Source organism: Tenrec ecaudatus, chromosome 1 (genome assembly GCF_050624435.1).
Source record: "Tenrec ecaudatus isolate mTenEca1 chromosome 1, mTenEca1.hap1, whole genome shotgun sequence".
In the NCBI taxonomy this organism is placed as follows: Eukaryota; Metazoa; Chordata; class Mammalia; order Afrosoricida; family Tenrecidae; genus Tenrec; species Tenrec ecaudatus.
Window position 1 is genome coordinate 57,628,415 of NC_134530.1, and position 24,882 is coordinate 57,653,296.

Consider the following 24,882-nt stretch of genomic DNA (forward strand, 5'->3'; position numbering starts at 1 on the left):
GGGGGAGAAAGATGAGGTTTTCTGCTCCCATCGAGATTGACAGTCTTGGGAAACTATACAGGGCAGCTCTACGTGGGACTAAGGTGCGCCTGACTCAAACCATGGCCTCAATGGCCTCCTGTGACGTGAGAGTTGGGCCGTGAATCAGGAAGACTGGTGCATTTGAATGATGGTACCGGCCAGGAATATTGAAAGCATCGTGGGCTGTCAAAAGAAGAAGCACACCTGTATTGGAAGAAGTACTGGCAGAATGCTCCTTAGAGGCACGAGATTTCGTCTTATATACTTTGGGCCTGTGGAGAAGGACATCATGCTCGGTAAAGGACAGGGGCAGTGACAAAGAGGAAGCCCTTTGACAAGATGGATGGACACAGTGGCTGCATCAATGGGCTCACACATAAGAACAATGGCGGGGATGGTGCAGGACCGGGCAGGGTTTCTGTCATGTTGCCCCTAGAGGGAGGCCAAGAGTTGGAGCGCACTTGAGGACACCCAACAACAACTACAATTCTGAATCGACTTGATGGCAGTGGATTTGGGGTTGTACTGTCCTAGTGCAAAAACTTACAAAAGGTCCTAAATACATGTGGCATTCATTCATTTATCTGTTCACTGGAAAAAGACGGGTTGGTACCCCCTATGTACCACGCAGGGCCCCAGTGCTTTGTTTGGAGGCTGTGGGCTCAAGGGATCTCAGAGCCTTGCTCATGGTGGGGGTCTCAACAAGGCAAGAGAGCTCAAAAGGAAGGGACAGAGAGACACAGCAAGGACCCCTATGTCGGGTGCTTGAGTCACCTGCTGCAGCTCATGCCAGTATCTCAACAGCTCTCTCGTCTCGCAGATGAGAGAAAAGAAATCCAATGGTCACAGGGCTAGCAAATGGGAGCCACAGGACGGAGGCCCAGGATGGCCTGACTTCAAAACTCCTGAGTTCCCTGCAATCCCAGCGAGACGAGGAGAGGCTCTCTTCCTCTCCCGACCCTCCAGGAGGCCCCAGCAATTTGCCAAGGCCATTATAAGGCACTCCCAAATGATGGGCTTTAATTATTTCATGAAAGAAAGAAAAAAATAACGGAACTCCTCCCATCTCGGGCTGCGTGATTGCATTTGGAGAAAGCAGCAAGGAGGGGCATTTTTCTACGAAGCACACTTGCCCTGGAGGTGGTTTAGACAAAAGTGTGATTTAGACATTTTATTTTCCATTTGACCAGTGAACAAACATTCCTGCAATTTAAACCTTTTCAAAATCACTCTGACAGCCGAGTGAGTCTCTTGGAGTTGACTCTCTGTCTGTTTCTGATCACCGACAGACACTGAAAAGCCCCAACTCCTCCTCCCTTGCCCCCCCTTCATAATTACTCCAGGCAATCAGCACCAACTGATCAATCAAACAAAGAAAATTGCAGGTTTGAAGCTTTAATTAAATCTATCCGGCACTATCTAATTAAAGAAAATCTTTACTCTTCTCCATACTCCAAAATAGAAGGAGCCCACTCCTTTTGGGTTCTACAAATAATTTGCCACACTGGGGCCTTCGCCCTGCTTAGGCTGGAGGAAGAGCAGAGCAGAGAACAGACACAGGGATCCAGTTCTTTCCCCTTTGTCCCCTTTCAGGTAAATTCCAATGTGGGGGCCAGATGGGGCGTCCCACCCAGTGATGCCTTTTAGGATGCATCACTCCTCATGTAAGCTGCCAGCCCTTGGGGGCCTTTCCCCGCCCACCCCTGGACCAGCAGACTCTGTGGCTGGGGCACAGACTCCAAGTGAGGGTAAACCACTAAAGGTTAAGCTACCCCAGGAGCATCGTCCGTATTGATTAGGCCCTCTGGACCCTGTGTTTGGGCTCTTTGTATTCACCCCACTGGGCAGAGGGTGGTGCACATGCCTGTTTTCAGGACACATGGGAAATGCTGGCTATACAGTTTCCTGTGCTACAGCCCTTAAATGAGCGCACACTCTGTGCCCTGTTCCCATCCTCAGGATAAAGGAGGGAGCCAGAAGCCCATCCTCGTGGACTTACGATCGAGGCTGCAGAGCCAGGCCACCAGCATGCAAAGGACGCATGAAATATGGCACATGCAATGGTGATACATGCTATCGAAGTCGGCAATGCGGGTACGGATGGTCAGAGGCAGGTGAAAACTAAGACAAGAAGGGAGCTTTTGAAGAAGCCAAAGGAGGGGAAGGAACGAGCTCGAAGGATGCCTAGGACGGCACAAGTCCAGGCAGGTAGTACAGGACTTGCAAAGACCCTGCGCAGGAGGAGGCCTGGGACTTTGGAGGGACTGTGAGAAGGCCCAGGTGGAGTTCTGCCAGATGGACTACAGACAGCAGACCACATAGGGACTTGGTGAGCATGCGCAGGTCTCGGCCATTTGCTCTGAGAAGGGTTCCCGTGGAAGAATTTTGAGCAGAAAGAATGTCAGGATCTCACTCGTGTTTCAAAGGTTCCTTTGTGAAAGTAGAGGAGCTTTGAGTAGGTGAAGTATATGGGATATTTTAGGGTGGTGGGGGGGAGAATTTCTTTTTTATATAATTCTGGAAGGTGGACAAATCACACTGTGCATGTATCCAAACCGACAGAAGTTTGCATCACTAAGGATAAATCTTAATTTTGCAAGTTTCATAACCTTATTAAAGAAATCTTAAAATCTCAGAAATGGATGCAGACTATGAAAAATTAATATAAGTATATTTTGGATGTAGGAAATAACCTCGCAGAAGAAAGTGAGGGGAATTGCTGACCTGAGACGCATCAGAAGCAAGTGGAATCAGTAAGAGTAAGTAAAGGAACTGCAGGTAACTACTGGACTCCAGTTGATAAAGTCATCTTCCATGTCAGTATGGGTCGACAATTTCTTAACAATTATGTGTGTACATTGAGATCAAACAATTAAGTAAGTGGATGACTGACAGTGGAAGTGAGCTTTCTTCTCAATGTTGGATGATGAAGTTGACAAGCAAGAGGAAGCAACTGGAATTGCCCATGTGGTATCAGATTAGCATTGAAGATGTCGGTATGAAGCCGGTTTTAATTTTAAAAAGCTAAAAATAAATATATAGATATGGAGATGGAGATATGCAGATGGAGATGGAGATGGAGATAGAGATAGAGATGTATCTACAGGAGCCCTGTAGATACCAGTCCTGCTGCTGAGGTAGGTTAAGTATTGGACTGCTAACCCCAATTTTGGCAGTTCAAACCCACCACCAGCTGCTGTGTGGAAGAACGGAGGCTGTCTGCTCCTGCAAAGATTTCCAGCCTCAGAAATCCTGCATAGCATTGCTGGGAAATGCAATCAAGGCCACGGCAATGGCTTTCATGTTGGGTGTTGACACAGATGTTAAAGCACTAAGCTGCTAACCAAAGAGCGGCTGGTCTGAAGTCCCAGCTGCGCCCGGGAGAAGGATGTGCAGTCTGCTCCTGTAAAGTTTACAGCTTGGAAACCAGGTGGGGCCATCCTTCTTTGTGAGTAGGGTCTCTGTGAGCAAGGGTCTCTGTGAGTCAGAATCAGCTGGACAGGACTACGTCATTGTGTGCTTTTGCTTGGGTTCCTGTACAGAGGAATGGGATCTATATCATTGTGTGCCAGCTGAGGGCACACACGCATGATAGCACGCCAAGACAAACTAGCCTACATGTTACCCCGATCTAGGTTTCTAATATCACTGCCAAACAAAGGAATCAGGCTTGTCGCGGGAATGGCTGATTCTAAGACTGGAGTATGGAATATGGACGACGAGGAGGCTGGAACATCTTACAGTGACAAGACTTGCAGCCCAAAAGGCTTTCGTCGATGGAGGGACCACAGAAGCCGACTGGTAGAGTGCTCAGTGGCCAAAGCTGGCACAATCTGAGCAACAAAATAAAGAAAAAAAGCATTGAACCACAACTCAAGAGTATTAAATAAATAGCCATGAATTCATACTGCTACAAAGACACTGATTAAATGAGCGCATGAACGAGGGAGACGAACAGGCTTCTCCTATGGAAAAAGCCCATGCGATACATGTAGACGCTTGGCCCTCAAGGAGGGGAGGCCCGAGTCCTCATTCCCTTTGGGTGAGCCGCACACGGGGACTTCCTTTCAACGAGGCAGGGCGGGGTGGGATAGGAACCTTACAGGGGCAAAACGCAAGACATAAGGAGTACTTCAGCCAGGTGAGTATTGTCCGCATCCACAGTGCGAAGTCAATGGGGTGTCAGTGGCACATGCCCTCTGTGTTATTCCACCGCAAACCCAAACCCACAAAAGCATGAGGTAAGTCTCAACTGAGGGGCATTCCACAAAATATATGACCGACACTCCTCCAAACTGCCGGGGTCTCAAAAACAAGAAAGGTCCGAGATGAACATCGTCAAGAGAAGTCCAAAGAGACATGATGACTACATGCAATGTGACGCCTGGGAGGCGAACCTGGAACAGAAAAGGAACAGAAGGTAGATGCTAAGGGCGTCTAAAGAATGCACTGGCTTGAGTTACGGCTAAGAGTCCTCGTGGCGTGACGGGTTACTTACAGGGCTGCTTACCATAAAGGAGACCAGGCATTCCACGGGAGAACGACGAGGTGCTCTGTAACAATTCAGTCTCAGAAACCCACGAGGGCAGTTCTACTCTGTCCTGGGGGGTCACTAAGAGTCAGGGTCAACCCCGTTGTGGTGAGGACGTCTTTTAGTTGGAGTCAATGGTGACATTCATCATGACAAATACGCCATCAGGATGGTCATGGTGGGGAAAGCTACCTGTTTGGATCATGGGATCTCTGGGCTTTGGGGAAACTAACATGGACTGAGGACGTACCCGTTGTCTAGCGTAGTCTAAGAATTGCATTCCTTGTAGGGTAGTTGAGCCTCTACAGCTTCCCTACAAGATAGTGCTTACCACTATTGTCATTGAGTTGCCCCCCAAAAACTAGCAACCCCGCACACCCAGCCCTCTGTCGGCCCCATGATTGACTGAAGCTGCGCTACGTGGTCCATACGGTTGTTTTTGGCTAATCTCGGTAGTCCCAGACTTTTCTTCTGAATCCACCCTTACTGAGCCTGAAAGCTCTGCTGAAACTGACTCAGCATCATGGTAACGTGCAAGCCTTTACTAACAGGGTAGTGGCACACTGGCTGTGAACGGCCAGGAACAGCACCCAGGTTCAACTATCAGCCACCAATGCTCCACTGCGCAAGGTAGGTATTACTATACATATTGTGGAAACTAAAGCTCAGAGAGAAGTGACTTTCTCAAAATCATGCAGAACATGGACTGGAAAGCAGGCGAGCTGAGTGTAAAGCCCCCATCCTGGCCAATACACCATCTTGTGTGTCCAGCAAAGGCTGCAGGAGGTGGAACAGGGGTTACGGAATACAAGAACCATACCTTGTAGCAAAAGGGAGGGGTGCAAGATAATTGCTTTAAAAAAACCATGCCTTATGAGTTGATGGCCTAATGTTTAAGCTCAAAAGGCTGATCCCTCCAGGACTTCCATCCTCTCAAAAACAAATAAAATCCAGAGCAGGTTCTGAAACGCTAATGGGACTCTGCTGTTTAGAGTTCTCACCTACCTCTAGGTTCTAAAGTAAATTCCTAAGTGGCAAGCCTCACAGTTTGCACTCGTTTGTGCTGGCTGCTATGATAGATTAAATCCTGTATTCTCCAAGGCCTAATACAATAAAAGTTTATTTCTCACTTATGTAAAATCTGATCCAATCGGCAGCAGTCCCGGGGAGGGGCTGGGTTCTGCTCAGGGCACTCAAGCTTCTTATAGCCTGTGTCTCTGGGGTAAGAAAGAGAAAGAGGACCCCCGCGGAAGTTTTCTGGGCCACATCTGGAAATAATGAACACCACATCTGCCCATATATTATTGGCCCTGAGTCATATGACCCCCACCTAAATGCAAGGGAAGCTGGGAAATATGTCTGACTGGGCAACTACTTAGTATCTGTGAAAATGGCACGGCATCAGAACTTCTCTGACTTACGGCAGAGAGAGGAGATTCAGCCCAAAGCTGAGTTCCATGAGGTGGAAGTCTGACTTTCCTTCACTCTCCAACCTTTTTTTTAAAAACCAATTCTAATAATACCAGATGTCACTCCCTAGCACACTCTACTTCTCTGGTGGGTTTGGTTATCCTTTGTAATAGCAGCACACAACTCATCGACCATATTCATCATTTGGAGCTTTTTTTTTTTCAGGGAATTCAAAATCAAGATCAACTTGAAGGAAACAGGGTAACCGAAACAATTCAGGATACAATTCTTTGATGAGGACAACTTCTTCCCAATCATGTCCACAGGAAAATCTATTTACCGGCCCTGCTGGCCCAGCCTCTGCCATGCTTGGGCAAATGGTATAGCACGTTAGCTCACCAACAAGTGTTCAAAGGCACTGCACTCAAAGACCACACTACCAGGAAGCCTTGGGACCAAAGGCAATCAACTCTCTTGCTCCTCGGGCCGGCACGCTCACTGTAGTCACCTTGATCCAAGGCCTGGGAACCCCCAGCCATCTCATGCTGCTCTCCTGGTTCTGCGGCTGCTGGATGTTGCTACGGTTGCCTCTGCTTCTGACCATCTCCTGCTGTCTCCAGTGCCACAGATCTCTCTGGCTCCTGGGTCTAGGAGGTTCTCAGCATGGAAACCCTGGGCCCAAGAGGTAGTTACATTTTGCTACTAGCTCTTCTAGATGGTAATAAGAGCCCCCAAAGTCTACTGGGATTGTACAACTGGCTAACCTCTTAAAAGGATTCAATGTATCTTATTTGCATGTCTCCCTCCTGCCAGAGGCTTATGCACCTTATTCGAACTAGCAAAACTGTTCCATGTCCTTAGCAGGCCACAAAAAGCTTATTTCCACAGGCCCATCCAATCATTTCATGGGAGCTACACAGCCATATACACAGTAATATACAGTCATATACACAGTAATATAAATAATTCACTGCACCATATGATGGGCATTTATATATTAAGGAAGAGGTGGGAGAATGATGGTGGAGAGTTATCTTTCTATTCAACATCATGAATATGCCACTGGAAAATAAACCCTCTTGGTAAAGATAAATGCTGGGATTGTTGGGTGAGCCGGAGGCACCAGAATAGGGCAGAAGCAATCAAAGATTGGTGTATTTTATAGACTTCTAAAAGTTGTCTCTGGCAAGACTCAATCACAGTTTCAGAATTGGGAGAAACACTGTATTCCTCTGGACTAAGATCCTTATTTTATAAGAAAGATATCTTAGACCGGGTTCCATGGAAAAGCAAAACCTATAATACTTGTGTGTGTATGTAATTTATATCAAGAAAATGGCTTACATGGAACGCAAAAGCAAGTGTGTTCAAGTCTAGGGAAGTTCCAAGTCCATAGGTCAGATGTTAAGCTGTAGGTTTCCCCTGACCACATTCTTGTGGGGCTGACAAACCCCAGACTGGCAGAAAGAGCACAGGCTAGTGGGTGCGGAATCAAATAAATCCAAGGTTGATAGATCAGATGACAGGCCTCTGGTAACTCCCGGGATAGATAGGCAATAGGGCAGGCTCAAGTCCAACAGATATCAATGAATCAAATGCAAGATCCGACAAAAAGCCAGGCAAACGTGTTCAGTGTCCTTATATTGGAAGGAAGCCACACCCCCGGGTAAATGTGCTTGTAAGCACATCAGGGCTGTGAGCTGGGTTAGGGAGCTGCCTGCCACCCTAATTTCATCCCATTACAGAGGCTTACTATATATATACGTCTATAAGCCGAGTTTTTCAGAACATTTTTAATGCAGTTTTTGTGGTAAAATTAGGTGTCTCGGTTGATGGTCAAGTAGGCTTATACTCAAGTATATACGATTTATTGATTATATTATCTTAGGCTTGGTTTGATTATATTGTGTTAGATCAAGACATAGAGATTACTAGGCATCAACTTCCAAACCACTGAGAATCCTAGCCCAGCCAAGTTGACACAGCAGGAAAATGTAGTAAGCCCATCGAAGAAATAGGTTTTAACAAAGATCACAAGCAAATCAGCGGATGGATTTGGGTTTACTATAATTCCAAGGCAACAAGAACTAGGTATTTTGGAGACCTTTAGTTGGGCATCAATTCTGCCAACAGAGAAACAGAGTCAAGTCTGAAGTACCTACATATGCTTAACTCTATCTACATATGCTTAACTCTATCTTATCAAGATCCCTGGCACAGTGAAGCCTGTTGTCCAGAAAGTTCAAGGTGGCAACATACTTCAGGGAATAGGAGTTGAGAACAAACATGGGGACTCTGTCCTGCCTCTGCGGCAGCCCTTTGGGCTGTCACGTTCAAGGAGAGGGCAGCTGAGAAGCTGGGGGCAGTCCGCTCCATTCTAGGGTGATACCAAACCTTTGGCCACCGCCTCACTGCACTGAGGACAGACCAATGTGGGGACGGGCGACAGGAGCACAGCCTTTTGGCCCAAGCCTCAAGTTCCACGGGGCCTTACATTTTGGCTGCTATGAAATAACAAATTTGGCAATGATCAAGTTGAGACTTTGCCACAAAGACGGATTTTGACCTTGAAGCCTCAGGCCTAACAGGCAATGGAGAGATTGCGCAGGACCTCCGACACTGCTGTCCACCTGGCTTTGTAAATCACCTGCTGCCAGCCCCTCCTCCACCAGGCCCCTCCCAAGCTCACCCTTTGGCATTAAGTGACAGAGCACATGGTTACCCTGTGGGTCACTGCAGGGGGGCTTCCCACGTGAGAAGGTCTCTTATTTCCCCGACTCATCGCCAACCCATCCCCATGCTAAACATGGGGGACAAGCAGAGCTACAGGGCTGCGGCACTCAGCTGCAGAGTGGCTTTGATCTCTCTCTGAACGCCAATTTCTTTAGCTCTAAGATCATGAGTAATAGCTCCTTCTCGAAGATTGTAAAGATTAACGGAGATCAACAACACAAAGCATTCGGCACAAACAGGCCAGCGTTTATTCCACCCTCTGGTTCTCCTCCAAGTCCATCCAACTCATCACGGGTCATAATCATTCATGAGGATAAACAGAAAAACTTTTCCCAAAGTCTTACATTGTCCCTTGGCCCAGTATTGCTCCTAGAGGTTCTCGGTCCACCCATAGGGTGAGCGATATCACTGGGGACTTCAGCAGGTTCCTTCTTCCCCCTACTTACCTGCTGACGGACCATGACCCAGGCCAACTACAGTAACCTTTGAAAGACAGGGCAACTCCATCCAGCAAGACCCAGCAGGTTTGACCTCTACAGTCCACGTTAGCTGACTCCTTCCTAATCGTAGATAACTTCCCTGATTAAATACATAGACCCTTCCAGCAAGTTTGTCTCCGGGTGGCACATTTGCCAGCATTTAGGGTGAATCAAACATATTTACTTTTCAGATGTTTGGGGTTTGATAAAATCCATAATGCCTTTGGCCTCCAGCCCTTTTCCTATTAATTATTAAACCCTTGTGTGTTTCGAGGGTAATTGAATCCATGTTTCTAATTAGTTTACACTTAATTCATCAGAGCAATTTTTAAAGGGCTGATGGATGTCCCAATAAGCCTCATGAGCAGTTTAATGAATCTTTATTTAAAAAGAAATTGGACCCACACCAAATTGTTAACAGCGGTGATCTCCAGGGAACTGGGCTGGGATGAGGGCCTGGGAAGGAGGAACTTGTATTTTTTCACTCTGGACATTGCTACACTGGTTGACTCTTTTTTCAAAAAACAGCCAGTACTTATTACTCTGACAATTTTAAAGAAACTGTTTTTTAACAGGAAATGGAATTAATGCAATGGAACTCAAAGCACTAAGAAGGCATCTTAATAGAAAACCAAAACAAAACTAAAAGCTTAATTTCTTCCCCTGCAAGACCTATGGTCCACCCCCCCCCCCTCAGCCACTTACCAGCTAAGAGACCAAAGATGCTTACGTGATCTCTGTCATGAGAATGAGCACTACCCCCTTCTATGGGTTGAACTGTGTCCACCCCCCCCCCAGAAAAAAAAAGAATATGTTGAAGTCCTAACATCAGGTACCTCTAAATAAGATGTTGCTAAGAAATAGAGACTTTGAAGATGTTATCAGTTGACCTAAGGTCCTACTGGAGGTTGTAGTCTTCTCATAGAAGAAGAAAGGCGACACAAAGACCGATGCAGCAACAGCAGCGATAGCAAGATGATTCTTAGAACTCAAGGAACATCTAAGGCTGCCGGAAGGTGAAAGATACAGGAAAAAACACCTGTACCTGGCTAGTACATTGTAAGACAATATATGTCCGTCTTTACAAGCAGCTACTTGGTGGTATTATATGGCAGCCCCGGGAAACAAACCCACCACCGGTCTGTGAGAGCTTCATTGCGGTGTGTTTCCAGACTGTCCAAAGCTAGGCTACTAGTATCTCAAACACCAGCAGGGTCCCCGCTGGGGAACAGGTTTCGGTGGCGTTTTCATACTCACACAGACTAGGAAGAAAGGCCTGGTGATCTACTCCGGAGAATTAGCCAGCGAAATCCCTGAGAGTCAGAGAAAACGTTGTTGGATGCGGTGCTGGAATGCTTGGTAAAAAGGGGGAGCATGAAAAGAAGTAGGCCCCTGAAAGAGATGACCGACACAGTGGGTCCACACCTGGCAGCATCGTGACGTTGGCGTTACACCAGGCAGCGTTCTGTTGTGCTGTACGTGGGGCTGCTATGAGCTGGAATTGACTTGATAACACCTAACATCAACAACAGAGTGCCGGAAGGTGAGCACCCCAATTAGGTCAGCCATTCTTTTTGGTCCGGTGACTGTGTATTCCTTCCATCTTCTTTTGACGATGCTTCCTACGCCATTCAGTCGTTTGACCACAAAATCCTTCAATATTTCAATTCAGGGCTTGGATTTCTCCCTGCAGCTTTTTCAGCTAGAATTACGCTGAGCATGCTCTTTTCATCTTCCAGCTCCAGGTCTTTGCACTTTTCATGATAACGTTTGACTTTGTCTTCTTGAGCTGCCCTTTCAGTTTAATTTTTCCCTTTATTTGAGCTATTCTACTTTCAGGAGCAAGTTTCAAAATCTCTTCTAAGGCACGCTTTCGTCTTTCCTTCCTGCCTTTTTAGTGACCTTGTGCTTTTTTTTTTTTTTTCAAGTTTGATGCTCTTGATGTCATTCCACCCCTCTGGCTGGCCCTCAGTCATTAATGTTCCCTATATCAAATCTATTCTTAAGGCGGTCTCAATACTCAAGGAGGAATATTTAAAGTCCTATGTGAGCTCTCGTGGACTTATTTTGATTTTCTTTCATCTCAACTTGTCCCTAGACATGTCCTGACTCATGGTATTGAACTTCTCCATCATCTCTTTCCACAAAGGTGGTTGACTCGGTTCCTAATCTTCTATCTCCAAGCCTATATTTTCGGAGTACTAATCCTGCTCCTTTGTTTCCAACTTTTGCATTCCAATCACCAGTTTTTATCAATACATTTGATTACCTGCTTGATCAGCTCCAGACTGCAGAAGTCAATATAAAAAAAAATCTGTAATTGCTCCATCTTTGGCAGGAGCGTTGAGAGTGTGCTTTTGAAGACTAGTCACATTGACTCGTGTTCCTCATAGACGTTTCAACACCATCCTCTCACTGACAGTGTTTCAATTCAAGACGGATCATGAAATATCCTTTTGGCAATTAGTTTGAGGACATTACTCACAGACTGGCCAAATGCCAGTCCATTTCAGCTCACTCATGCCAGGGATAGACATCTTTATAAGATGCACTTCCTTTTAGAGGACTTCCAATTACCTAGCATCATAGTTTATACATTCCATGTTCTGATTAGTAATGGACGTGCCGTTGTTTCTTCTCATTTTGAGTCCTGCCCCGTCAGCAAATATAGGTCCTGAAGGCTTTACTTCCCCATGTCATTAATGTCAACTCTGCTTGGAGGTGGCAGCTCTCCTCCAGTCATGTTCCGAGTGCCTTCCAGCTTCCACCGCTTGTCTTCTGGTACTGTATCCAACCAACAACGTTACACTGCTCTTCCTAAGGTTTACACTAGGCAACTTCTAGGCTCACAGATCAGCATTTACCAAGACACTTCCCAGGGCAAGGTCAAAGTCTCAGACGCAGCACTGAGCTTCATGGAAGAGTGTGAGTTCTTTGAAGGCAGAGGCGATGTATTGAACCCTGTATCCCAACATCTGACATTTTGGTGGGAATTCACTAAAACGTTGAGCAAATGGCAACGGATTCATGAATGAGTCCCTCGCGGTGGCTGGCACATAATAGCTGCTCAGGAGCATCATTTCTGGAGTGCTGGGTGGTGCGCAGTGAAGTGTGTGGCTGATCATCCCAAGCTACAGCTTAGCGGAGTCCTGACACACAGGTCTGAAATGGGGCGCACCTGACAGTTGACTCTAGACAATCAAAATGAGAAACCTGACTTGAGCAGTTATAACACCCTGTCAGGTGACTCCCCCCTCTGATGCCCATTGGGCTGGATCTGGTCTGCGACATTTTCTGTAGGCTTTTGTTTGTTTGTATGGGGGTTTCTCTCAGATATGCTATGTCACTGGGAGGAGGGTCACTCTCTTGAATGTTTATCATATGTTTTTCAGGACATGAAACCCAGGATTGATGAATCTATAGGGACAGCAAGTAGAATAAGGGTTTCTGGGGGTCACAGGGGGTGAAGGTGGGGTGAGGGGAGCTGATGTCAAGCAGTCCAAGAAGAAGACAATGGTTTGAAACCGGGTGTGGTAGCAATGGCGCCATACTGCTTGATGTGCTTGACCTATGGGGTGATATGAGAGCTGTATTAGCTACCCATCAAAAGACTGGGGGGGATAGCGATAGGGAGAGAAAGTAACATCTAGAATTCTGCCTCTGGCAGGTCACCACCCTGAAACCCCTCGGGAGAGCACTTCTACTCTGCAGCACATGGGGCCCTCAGGAGCAGAAATCGATTCAACAGCACAACTGGTAGCGGGGTGAACATCATTTCTTCTCTTTTCTCTCCCACTCTGCGCACCCTTACCCTCTCCCTCTTCCTCTCCTCCAATTCTACAGGAGGCGCTGCCCTGTCATCCACAAGGCTCCTTTCAGCAGCCCCCTCTGGGCACAGGGTACGTTCTCACGGCCCTCCGCAGAGTGCACCCTCCAAAACAACCCGACTGATTTTGTGAAAGACATTTGAAAGAATGCAGCAGGCAGGTCCTCCGAAGCCCTCTGCTGTGATACATATTCATAAGAAGGCAGTAAATCTGGCAAATTTGTGGACTTTTACTACTTCCAAACAGGTGTCTAACGCCAGTTGAGTGAAATCTGCAGCCAGCGCCAAATGACTGAAACTACATCCCACCTTAGGCTGATGGCAGCATGTGAATTGCCAGTAACTGAGGGAACGAGAAGCAGAGCTTCCCATAACTTGAGCCTGAATGTCTAAATTAAGGGGTGCTTAGCTGTGCTTAACTGGAGCAGTCATCACCAGCTCCCGATAAACCCACCAGGATGCAGGAATGCAGTTTATTAGCAGCGCCTCTATAGATTATGCGTGCTCGTGCTCCATTAGAAAACTTCATTCCACATTACACGGTGATGCAGTCGGATGCTTGCCAGCGCAGAGAGGCCATCTAATTGTGCAAAAGCAGAGACGTGGGGGTTGTTTCAGTAATTCGTAATTCATCTGGGCAGGGCTGACACTGCATTATCTGAAGGCGCATTGTTCTTTTCGTGCTAATTTCCCAACTCCTACAGGCTCTCTGGCCTTCAGGACCAGCTCCGACTCCCGTTTCCCACCCTGATCCATTATGAGACGAATCTGATCAGCTTCTATTGTAAATTTAATTTCAAGCAGCCAGACACTGCCTTCTGGCACCCTGGGACGCGGCTGCTTGTGAATGGCTCTAGATGAAATGTGAGATGCTTTCAAGGAGATGGCTATGAACTCCAGGAGGAGAAATGGAGTCTGGGAGACGAATGGCATCTGCATATAGAACAAGCTGCGCGCACGACGCTGATCGGCATCTCTTCACGCACGATGCCGGGGCAGCAGCCACACCAAGCAACACACACACAGACGGGATGCCCCGTTTGGCAGAGGAGGGAACTGAGCCTCAGATGAGCTGACTTCTTGCCCAAGGTCACTGGCATGCCTAATGCTAACGGCCTTTAACTCCTCATCTCTTGATCTGAGCATTTCTCAACCTTGGCACTATTGACATTTGGAGCCAGACGAGCCTTTGTTGTCGGGGACCGACTTGTGCACGGCAGATTGTCTGGCAGTCTCCCTGGCCTATATCCACAAGTCGTCAACAGCCTCCCTCCCTGCCCGAGCCGTGACAACCAAAAATCAGGTTTTAGGAAATGGCAGCAGGGAGCACTGAGGTGACAGCAGGCCGAGGGAAGCCTGCCACCAGCATTAAGGTTGTCTATCCCCATGGGTGTGAGGCATGGAGTGAGGACTCTCATGGGATCGATAATGCCACCAACAACCTCAGCCTAGAACTTTTTCCAAGGCTGTCATTTCTCCACACCTGCAGCTGCAATGCCCTGATCTAAAAAGTCTGGTAGTTGGCCCTGGAAGAAGTGTCAGGGGAGGTAGAAAACATACTCTAGAAGGGTCTGAGCTACGTGGTCCTAAGAACAGAAGCACAGGGAAGACAGCGGGCAAGGTCACGGACCACTCACTGAGAGTTGTGCTCAGATGGTCACACGCAACACGTCTGTAACATGAGGCCATGTCACCTCCGTTTTATAGACGAGGCTCACAGAAATCAAACCTCGTGTGAGTCCACAACAGGAGCACAGGTAGAACCTGACTATGTCGAAATAATCTAGGTCTGTCCTCCAAATATCCTCCTGTCTCCTAGGAAAATACTGTCAGAAAAAGAGATCCTCCCTGTTCCACCAGACAAACAGAGAAAACCATCAGTGCAGCCTGGGCGTGAGAACAATTCTGCTCGAGACCGGAGCTCATGGTCTGCCTTTGGTTCTGATTCCAAGTCACATGTGTTGGAATCATTCCCCCGACCTGTTCTTGTTCTTAATGCTCATCCCATAGCCCCTGTAGCTCTGCCATCAACTCTGAGGGCCACTTTCTCCCCATAAACCCAAACAAGCCCATCACCATTGAGTCCATTCCAGCTCATAGAAACCATGTGGGATGGAACACAGCTTCCCAAGGGGTTTCCAAAGTCGCGAGTATTCTTGTAAACAGACGGCCGCCTCTTTCCCTTTGGAGCTGCTACTGGATTCAGACAGCTGGCCTTGTGGTTAGCAGTCACTGCTTAACTACCGCACCATAAGCCTCTTATATCCCTTGCCTGTTTTCTAAGAGGCTTGTCTTTTTGTTGTTGGGTGTTGGGGTTGTCTACACATTTTAGAGTAGACCCTTGTCATATATAATGATGCCAAAAATTTCCCCCCAGCTTATAGGTTTTCTTTTTATTCTTTTGGTCAAGTCTTGTGACTCTACCCATCAGCATTAAATTTTTTTAGGGAGTACATGTGTTTAGTTGATCTTCTACTGTGTGCATTTTTGTTGTGTTTGGCACTCTATTTAACCCATAGGTTAGAGTACCCGGGTTTGTCGCTATTTTTTTCTTCCATGGACTTTATATTTTCAGTTTAGAAACTTAGGTCTTGGGCCTATTTTGAGTTTGTTTTGTACATGGTGTGAGGCATGACTCCATTTCATTCTTCTGTAAATAGATTTTCAGTTTTTCCAGCACCTTTTGTTAGAAAGACTATCTCTTCACCTTAGCAGGATAGATTCATTTCTGGGTAATCAGTCCTGTTACACTGGTCAATGTGTCTACCATTGTAACTGTACCTGTAATGTAAGAGCTTAGACCTTTGTTAGATGTGCCGTGTAGTAGATTAAGGTCAGGAAGGGTGAGAACAACTTCTTCAACAATGCTTTAGCTATCTGGTACCTCTTTCCTCTCCATACAAAGTGGGAGAAGAGTTTGTGTATTTTGATAAAGACTGCTGTTGGAATTTGAATTAAGATTGCATCATATCTGTAAATCATTATAGGTCCTATGGACATTTTCACAATGATCAGTCTTTCTATCCATGAGCATATATATTGTTTCAATGATGTAATCTCTTTTGGTTTCTTGTAGTAATGTTTTGTAGTTTTCCTTGTATCTTTCTTTTCCATCCATACTTTGATTTAATTCTAGGTATTTTATCCTTCTAGGGGCTATTATAAATTGTATTATCTGCCTGGCTTCCTGTTTGGGGTTTTCTTTGTTAGTGTAGATAAATCCAAAAGAGTTTTGTATGTGGATCTTGTATGCTGCTACCTCACTAAAGTCTTCGATTCGTTTCAGTAACTTTCTTGTGGTGTATCCAAGATTCTTGCTTTATTGTCCTAGGACATTTGCTCTATTGCACAAGAACCACCATTACAAGATTAAATAAGAGTGGCCACATAAGTTTTAGGATCCAAAATGTGCTTCCCCTTAAGATTGAAACAAGGCACAGATGCCCACTCTTAGAACTCTTATTCCGTGTTGAACTGATGGCTCTATCTAGTGCAACCTCGAAAAGAAGAAAACTATACAAGGCGTCAACATTGACAGGAAGAGGTAATATTGGGTTTATTCACAGGTGACATGATCCTGTATGCAGGAAACTTAAGAGACTCATCCTTTCACCCCTCAAAAGCAAAACAGAAACACATAAAAATAATGAACTAATTCATCGGGGCAAGAGGATACGATATTAATATGCAAAAACTCATTATGTGCCTACACCTCAGCAATGGACAACCTAAAAACAAAATAAAAAATAATAATTCTAGTCAAATAACACTGAAAAATAAAAACTTTTATCAGAGAAATTTCAAGCTCACCAGGGCATGCAAACACAAGTAGACCCTCTAAAGTCCCATGAAAATGAGCACCTTTAAAAAGAGGGGCTATGATGTCAGTTTGGAAAACTTGGGGGTGGGTTGGGAGACATCTACATGTCACAAACACCAAGGAGTTTGAGATATGCTTGCCAGTAAAACAAAATTAAGAACAAAAGCTAGCTCGGGAAGATGTTGGCAAAGAAATGTAGGTTAAAATGTTTTCTGAAAAAGTAGCTTTACCCTGGCGGCACAGTGATTAAGAGTCTGGGTGTTAACTGAAAGGTCAGTAATTCAGACCCCACTTGCTGTGCAGGAGAAAGATGAAACGCCGGCTGTCCTGAAGATCTACAGCCTTGGAAACCACAGGGACCACTCCACCCAGTTCTATGGGGTCACCATGAGTTGGAATCGATTCATTGGCATTGAATTTTTCTTAAATTTCAGAAAAAGTGAAGAAACCAAACTTGAAGAAAAAGGAAGTAATGATAAGGGCAATTAAAATTGGACCCCAACATATTATAGAAGAGCAACTATCACAAAAATGTGCATGGACTAAACTATAAAGAATGAAGATTCTCAGGGTTTTAAAAAAATCATTATATACTATAGTAAGAACTCTAACTATAAAAGTGACATGGAAATTTTAAAATAGAGTAATTGGTAAGGATGCACCCAATAAATAAAACAAAGGGTGCAATATGATTATAACAAAGAATGATTTAAGGCAAAAAGAACATTTAGGTAAAAAACAATTGCTATATTGAGCCGACACAAAAAAAATCATTCTGAAGATCTAATGCTTAAAAATATTTACATACTGGAGTATGGCATTAAAATATGCCAAATAAAAACTTAGAAACAGAAGGAGAAACTAACTTTAGTGGAAATGTGATGTTAGCATATTGCTAATCCTTAACAACTGTCAATTAAGCAATAAGTAAGAAATTAGGGTAGTTGGATAATATTAATAAGTACAAGTGGCTTTAATCACACAGTGATAGACCATTTTCATACACATACAAATAGTCTTCTAGGAAAGGGGAGGGGGAGCAATACAGAAATAATCCAAAATAGAAATCATAATCTGATTATAATGCAATAAAACTAGAAAACAAGTTTTGAATTATGAATAAGTACTACTTGAAAAGATGAGGGCAAAACCCTGGAGTCAAAGAAGGAAAAAAAAATTGCAATTAGAGACTTTATAAAATAACAACTATCCATCAAAATTTATGGGACATGTTCAATGCTGTACTTAGGGGAAATGCTTCTTGATGTTTCCATTATCAAACAAGAAATAATGAAGCTAATGCAATTCACAAAGTCAGCAAAAGAGCAACATCATCCTAAGGTAAGTGGGAGAAGAGAAGGAATAAAGATAGAAGCAGAAATCAATACGTTAAATAACAGAGTAAAAGCAAAATTGATAACCTTAAGAGTTGGCACTTAAAAAAAAAAGACCAATAAAACAGACAAACTCCTCGCAAGACTAATGACTTTTCACTTGAGTGAAAAGAAGGGAATATCAAATGCACAGTATTAGCTCTGAGAAAGGAGATAAAATCTCAGTTACTGAGAAGAGAGAAACGTTGCATGGTAAACTATGCAGAATTCTTGGCTAATAAGCATACAATAACAATCCCAATAAAAATGAATGATTTTCTAGACCTTTGTACATTAGAGAAACTGATTCATGAATAATTGAAATATGTTTCAAATCTGCATAGACTAATAACATGCAAAAACATTGAAAGCATTTGCAAATACCCGAGGATCCCCACTGAACACCCATTGCCATTCCAACACAAAGGAATGCCATTCCAACACCTTCAAGGAGACTTCTTCCAATTTGGACTATTCTGTACAGCCATTCTCCTTTCTAGTGTTTCCCAAATGTGAGCTCCTTTAGTCCCAGGCGTTCTAAGAAGCAGAAAGCTTCTTCCAGCCTTCAGTGTCACATCCTCTAACCCTTGGTTGATTGGGTGTTGAAAGACTTAGAGTTGGCCAGGCCAATGGGGTACTTGGTTAAGGTGTGTTCCTCTGGAGGCAAACTCTACAACTCGGGACTCCCCAGGAGACCAAAACACAAGTTCTTCTCTGTGTCCTGGAAGACCCTTTTGCTATCTCTTGGATTATCTCTGCATTGCTTGCTCCTAAGCAGGGCCCGCCCATTGGTGGTCAACCAAGATTTCTGGCATTTGGCTTTTCTGGTGCTGAGATAAAGATGAGAACGTCTTCGCTTCTTAAAGCTACCATAACAAAGTACCACAGCGTGGATGAACAGAGTTTCCTGTCTTACAATATATGTCCAACTTGGCGTTGGATCTGGGGTGGAATACCTTGTCAGCAGATCCTAGTGATCCTTGACTCATTGGTGTTCTTGGGCCTGTGGACAGATCTTTACAGGTCTCTTTCCCCTGTGTGGGTCTCCATAGTGAACCATAATTTTCACATACACAACAGACAGCATTGCTGGAGCTCAATAAGAGCTCTCTAACAACCTTCTTCAGTCTCATGGGTTTAAGCACTGCCTGCTCCCAGTCTTCTCCTGATCCTATATCTCTAGCCCCCATGGCTTTGTACTCTAAACTCACATCTTCTAGTAAATATTCAACAGCTCCACCTGGATAGCTAAATGTTGGCTTTAGTTGGCATAAAGTCAGTTCCAACTCAAGGCAACCTCATGCGTGCATAGTGGAAATGTCCCATGGGGTTTTCAAGGCTGTATCCTTTTAGAAGCATATTGTTAGGTCTGCCTTCCAAGGTGTCTCTGGGTGGATCCTTTTGGATACAAGTTAAGCCATTAGTCATTCTGATCACCCGGGGACCCTTGGATATCTAATACCAAAATCCCACAGCCACCAAGTAAATACCAACACATTGCAATCCCATACAAGGTTTCTGACCCTGTAAATTCTTGGGGACGCAGCCAGCCTCATCTTTCTCTCACAGAGCAGTGGGTGAGTTAGAATGGCCAACCTCATGATTGCCAGTCCAATGGCTCACCCACAAGGCCACCAGGGCTTCTTGGATATTCAATTAGGCACCTCAATTTTATAGAGCTATGCTGAAGCCTTCATCTCTCCCAATACATGCTCTTCCAGCCATCGTTTCTGTCTCAGGAAACAGCTACTTCTTCCTATGGCTTGTTGGGACCAAAGATACCAATATCATCGTACATCCCATATGCAATTGACAGTACCCCCACCCGGTCAGCTCTGAGTTTGGGTGTTGCCCAGAGGTGACATCTCCCACCACCTCCCTGACTCCCATTAGAGGCCAAGCTTCTTTCATCTTTTTCCCTGCGCTGGATCCTAACAGGATCCAACAGGTCAGCTGCCGTCCTCACCTCTGTCACCACTTTCTCTCACAGCCAAAGGTCAGTTGGAACAGGTTCCTCCTTGGCTCTGAACCCTCCAGGTGCAAACCCCCCTATTTCACACGGAGCAAAAGCTGATGTCCTTACATGATCTCTACGGTGCTTCCGGACCAACTGCTTCCTGGCCCCTCGAGAGTGTCACCCTGTGCCACAGATCTCAGCTCTAACATCTCCTCCTTAGAAAGAGGCAATCCTGTAAACATTAGGACCTACATTTCATGCTTTTACCTGGCTGTTTGTTCTGCATCTGACATATTATGCACATGATACAATTCCATGTCAGTAACTTCCATGAGGGTCAGCGACAGGTTCCTTGCTGGATCCAATGGACTCTTGGTGAATATAATAATAAAGGGCGAAGGAAGAGTTGGTGGAATGAAGGAAGATGACTGCTGTCCACTCATCAAAGTCTTACTGAGCACATATTGTGTACCCTGCTGGATAAGCCTAGTCCTGTCATATAGTCCTCTGGAGCTCTTGGTGGGGCCCCAGCTGGCCTCCCAGGCTAACCTCTTTATGGCTTGGAGGGGAGAGAAAAGGACTACAGGCTGGCCTGTGAAAGCTATCCCTGGCCCTGCTCCTGGGCAGAGGCCCAGTGCTCAGACAGTCTTAAACAAAGCCTTGAGGTTAAGCACCAAGCGGGAACCATTCATTAGTGAACCACATCATTACAGAAGTGCAATTAGCACTTCTGACTCCCCAGGGTTTGGCTGGTAAGCCTTAACCCTTTGGTTTCCTGGGGAGGGGAAGCCTGGCTGGCAGGACAGAGGCAAGGCCTTTGATGGGAGCAGCAGGTCTGGTCAATGCAGGGTGGAGCTCTGTGGCTGTGCTTCTTGAACTGTCTGCGCTCTCTGTAGCAGGGGAGTAGCCTGCCCCCGCTGCACATAAACCCCACCACTTGGAGGCAGCTCCTCCAGCAGGAACAAAATCTGACCATTTCAGTTGGGCTTGAGGTGGCAACAACTCTCCCAGATCTTCCGTTCTACAAGCACAGCAGAGGCCACGCAATTCTAAGGCAAATTCCAACAAAGAAAGGACAGTTCTCAAATACAAGACAGAAGACATATTCACTGTTCATCAGTTTCCCATAGCATCCACATGCCTGCTGGGCCCATAGGGAGAAAGTAAATGTTCCTGAGTCTACACATATACAAGACAATACAAGATGTCTACAAAATGTATATATAAATACAATAGGTATACACACACAACACACATACACACTTACACATGTAAAACCAGTGTCAACTAAATGACTCTGATTTCCCTCTAACCTTCATATCTGTTTCACGGAGTCTTCCCAAATGTCCTATTCACTGATTCCACCCACTAGATACTTTTAAGCAGGACAAAGGACATTTTCAGGAAATCAGAAGGGTTTCAGGGGTCTCGTGTTGATAGTCAGAATGCTTATAACCAAGCACGTCCTCCCCTCCAAGAGCTGGGCTCAAGGGCTCAGCTGTTTCCTCTGATGAGGCTGGGCAGGATGCTACCTTGTTCGCAGGTTCTCCGGCTGTGGCAGGCCATCAAACACCGACAGGACATCAAAGTCCTCTTCCAGGGCGAAGGACTGGAACACAAGCTGGATCCTGTGCTGGGCCTCCGCGGTGATGATCCACGTGCAGTTGGCGTAATTGGGATAGCCATACGGGAACCCAGGGCTCTCCACAGTCCCGTTGGGACCTTGCAGTTGGAAGGTGCAGTTCTGGCCTGGATAAGAGGGAGGAAATGTAGTTCAGTGAAGCCAGCATTCCCAGAAGCTTCTAGAGCAGCAGTTCTCAAGCTGTGGGTCGCGACCCCTTTGGGGATTGAACGACCCTTTCACAGGGGTCTCCTGATTCATAACAGAAGCAAAATGACAGTGCTAAAGTAGCAACCAAAATAAGTTTATGATTGGGGGATCACCACCACATGAGGAACTGTATGAAAGGGTCGCAGCGTGAGGAAGGTTGAGGACCACTGGAATCTAGGGGAACCAGAGTCATTTGTTAGCCAATCATTAACCCACTTCTCCAAGTGCTTCCAAATCGGCCAGACCTGTTTCTCAAAAAAGAGGGAAGATGGGTGGCTAATATAACTGGAAGTCTGCTGCGGGTCAAATACCTTCCAGGTGATAAAAATAGGCATTTTTTTTCAATTCAAGGATCAGGACAATTATGTGAGATAAGGAACTAGGGTTCAAGAGAGTTTGAAAGGCGGACTCAACTCAGAACCTCTCCATAACAAAGCTGAACTCCAGGCAAGTCGTCACAGCCTTCTCCAGCTCGGCAGCCTCTGGCCTGGCCTGTCCAGCCCTGCTCTCAGCAGACGTCCTCTCCTCCCACTTGCCATCGAAAAAAGCGGCTTAACGATGGACATTCTCTTGTCCTCTCAACTCCTCATTACCTCCTACAGAGGAACTGCCTTTCCTAGATGGAAACCATGGCCCAGGGCCTGTGGGTTGAATGGTGTCCCCCCAAAGTTAGGTTGAAGTCTGACACCCCAGGACCTACAATGTGGCCTTGTTTCAAAGCAGGCCTTTGAAGGCATTGCTAGTTAATATGAGGCCACAGGGGTAGAAAAAGCAAAATCAATTCATTGCCATCTATTCCATTCTCCTATGAGACAGAGCTTCTGAGACTGAAAATCTTTACAGAAGCCACTGCCACCTCTTTCTCTGGCAGAGTCCCTCATGGACCCACACCAGTTAGCAGTTTAATGCCACCAGGGTTCCTTCCTACCCACGAAGACTGGTCTTAGAGAAAGAAGAAGGCCCAGAGCAGAGATGGCTGTATGAAGGCAGACACTGGAGTAGAGGCTCTCTACATGCCCAGCAAGGGTTTCTGGGAAGCACTAGAAACCAGGAAGAGGCAGGGAAACCTTTGCCCCTAACAACCTTCAGAGAAAGTGTGGTCCGTCCAATGCCTTGGTTTTCAATGTCTGTCCTCCAGACAGAGAGACCATCAATCGACGGTGTTTCAAGCGACCAGTTAGTACTTTGCTGTGGCAGCCACAGGAAAAGAACGTGTGCATCACAGGCCCTGTCTTTCCTACTTGCCAAGCTCCTTCGGCTAGTCCTGGCTTATTCCTCTCTCCAAGGGAAACTTCCCAGTGACTTTTCAATGCATTCAATACTCCATAGCTAAGAGAGAGAAAAAAAAATGCCTCACTTCTTCACTTTGCTTCGTCCATCTACAGCCTTCTCTCTCTCCTCCCCTTCATGCCAAATTTCTAGAAAACAAAATCTGTCTCTACTTGCTGTCTCCATTTCCTGTCTCTCAACCCCTCTTGTTCTGCCTTCAGGCTCTATCCTTCCACCCAAACACACCAGCCAAGGTCGAGAATGGTCTGCCGTCTGCCTTTGACTGGCTTCTCTGGAGCATCTAACTCAGCTGGAAACACTTCCACTTCCTCCTGGAAACACTTTCACTTCCTCCTGGAAACACTCCCCCAGGGCTGAAGCACCAGGAGTGCACGCCACCTGGGGCCTGGTGAAAGCCAAGGCTCTGATTGACCACATCCGGGTGGGGCAGGTGGGGCTGTGGTTCCTTCCAGGTGATGTGAGCCTGATGATCAGGCCATCCGTGGAGGAGCAAGGCTCTGTGTCTCCCTCCCTCTGTCCTCCTTGGCTGCTCTTTCTTGGTCTTTTCAGGCTCGATATTGAGGTGGGGCTTCTCATCTAGTCTAGATGATCTCCCCATTTGTGCCCTGATGACCAGGCCCTGGCTTTATATTCCAGACCAGACCACCCCTCTGAGCTCCAGACCTGTGCTTCCAATAGACCTTGAGCTTGCTGCGTTGCCCCAGTCCATCTGGGCTCGCCCTTTGTGCTCCTCCCTCAGTGACTGGAACAGTGCCTCCTCTTTCGCTAAACGGTACCCCATCTTAGAAGCCACCACCAACATCCTCTCCCTCAACCCCTTCAAGGTAATCTATCACCCCCGTTTGTTTCTGTCTCCGAGCCCCAGCCCCTACCAATCTCTGAACTTGCCCCACATTCCTTCTGGGTAGCGCTGGCCAACTCACCCTTCACACTGATGCTAGGAAGAGATTTTTTTTCTCAAAACAGAAATCTGATCACATTATTTCACCTGCTCCCACTCCCATCCGCCCCCAACCTTCAACAGCTCCTCATCACTCTTCAATCAGGAAAAAGTACTTAATGCCCGGCCCTTAGTGACTTCCCCACCTCACGCCCTCCCAGCCACACCCTGCTCTTCTCGGTCACTTATATTTTCCTTTCTCCTTCCACAGCCACAGGACCTTGGCATATTCTGTTCTCTGCCTAGAACATTCTCCCCTACCACACTCATCTTTTAGATCTCAAGCAAGAGTCTCTCCTTGGTGAAGTTAAGCCCCCTATTATATGTTCCCATGACACCATAACCCAGTGGTTCTCAACCTTCCTAATGCCTCAACCCGTTCATATAGTTCCTCATGTTGTGGTGATCCCCCACCCAACCATAAAATAATTTCCTTGCTATTTTATAACTGTCATTTTGCTACTGTTAGAAATCGGGCGAGTCCTGTGAAAGGGTCGTTCGATCCCCAAAGGGGTCATGACCCACAGGTTGAGAACCACTGCCATAACCCTTCCTTGTCAGTAGTTAGCATAGAGGGGCTTGTCTATGTCCATCGATCTCACCATGCTACAGACTCCACAAGAGCAGAGACCATCTTTGAATCTCTGCCTTGAATTCAGTACCAGATACAC

General features: G+C 46.1%; 1 protein-coding gene across 4 annotated transcripts in view; it reads right to left on the reverse strand.

Annotated features, from left to right (window-relative positions):
- The window catches only part of CSMD2 (CUB and Sushi multiple domains 2), a 781,206-nt gene that overhangs the window by 690,994 nt on the left and 65,330 nt on the right, over nt 1-24,882 (reverse strand). For all 4 annotated transcript variants that reach the window (XR_012785340.1, XM_075553739.1, XM_075553737.1 and 1 more), the window contains exon 2: nt 21,683-21,899. Coding sequence is in view for 3 of the 4 variants with exons in the window: in XM_075553739.1 (XP_075409854.1) it covers nt 21,683-21,899 (217 nt within the window). In the remaining variant the exon portion in view is untranslated. The remainder of the gene's footprint in view (nt 1-21,682; nt 21,900-24,882) is intronic.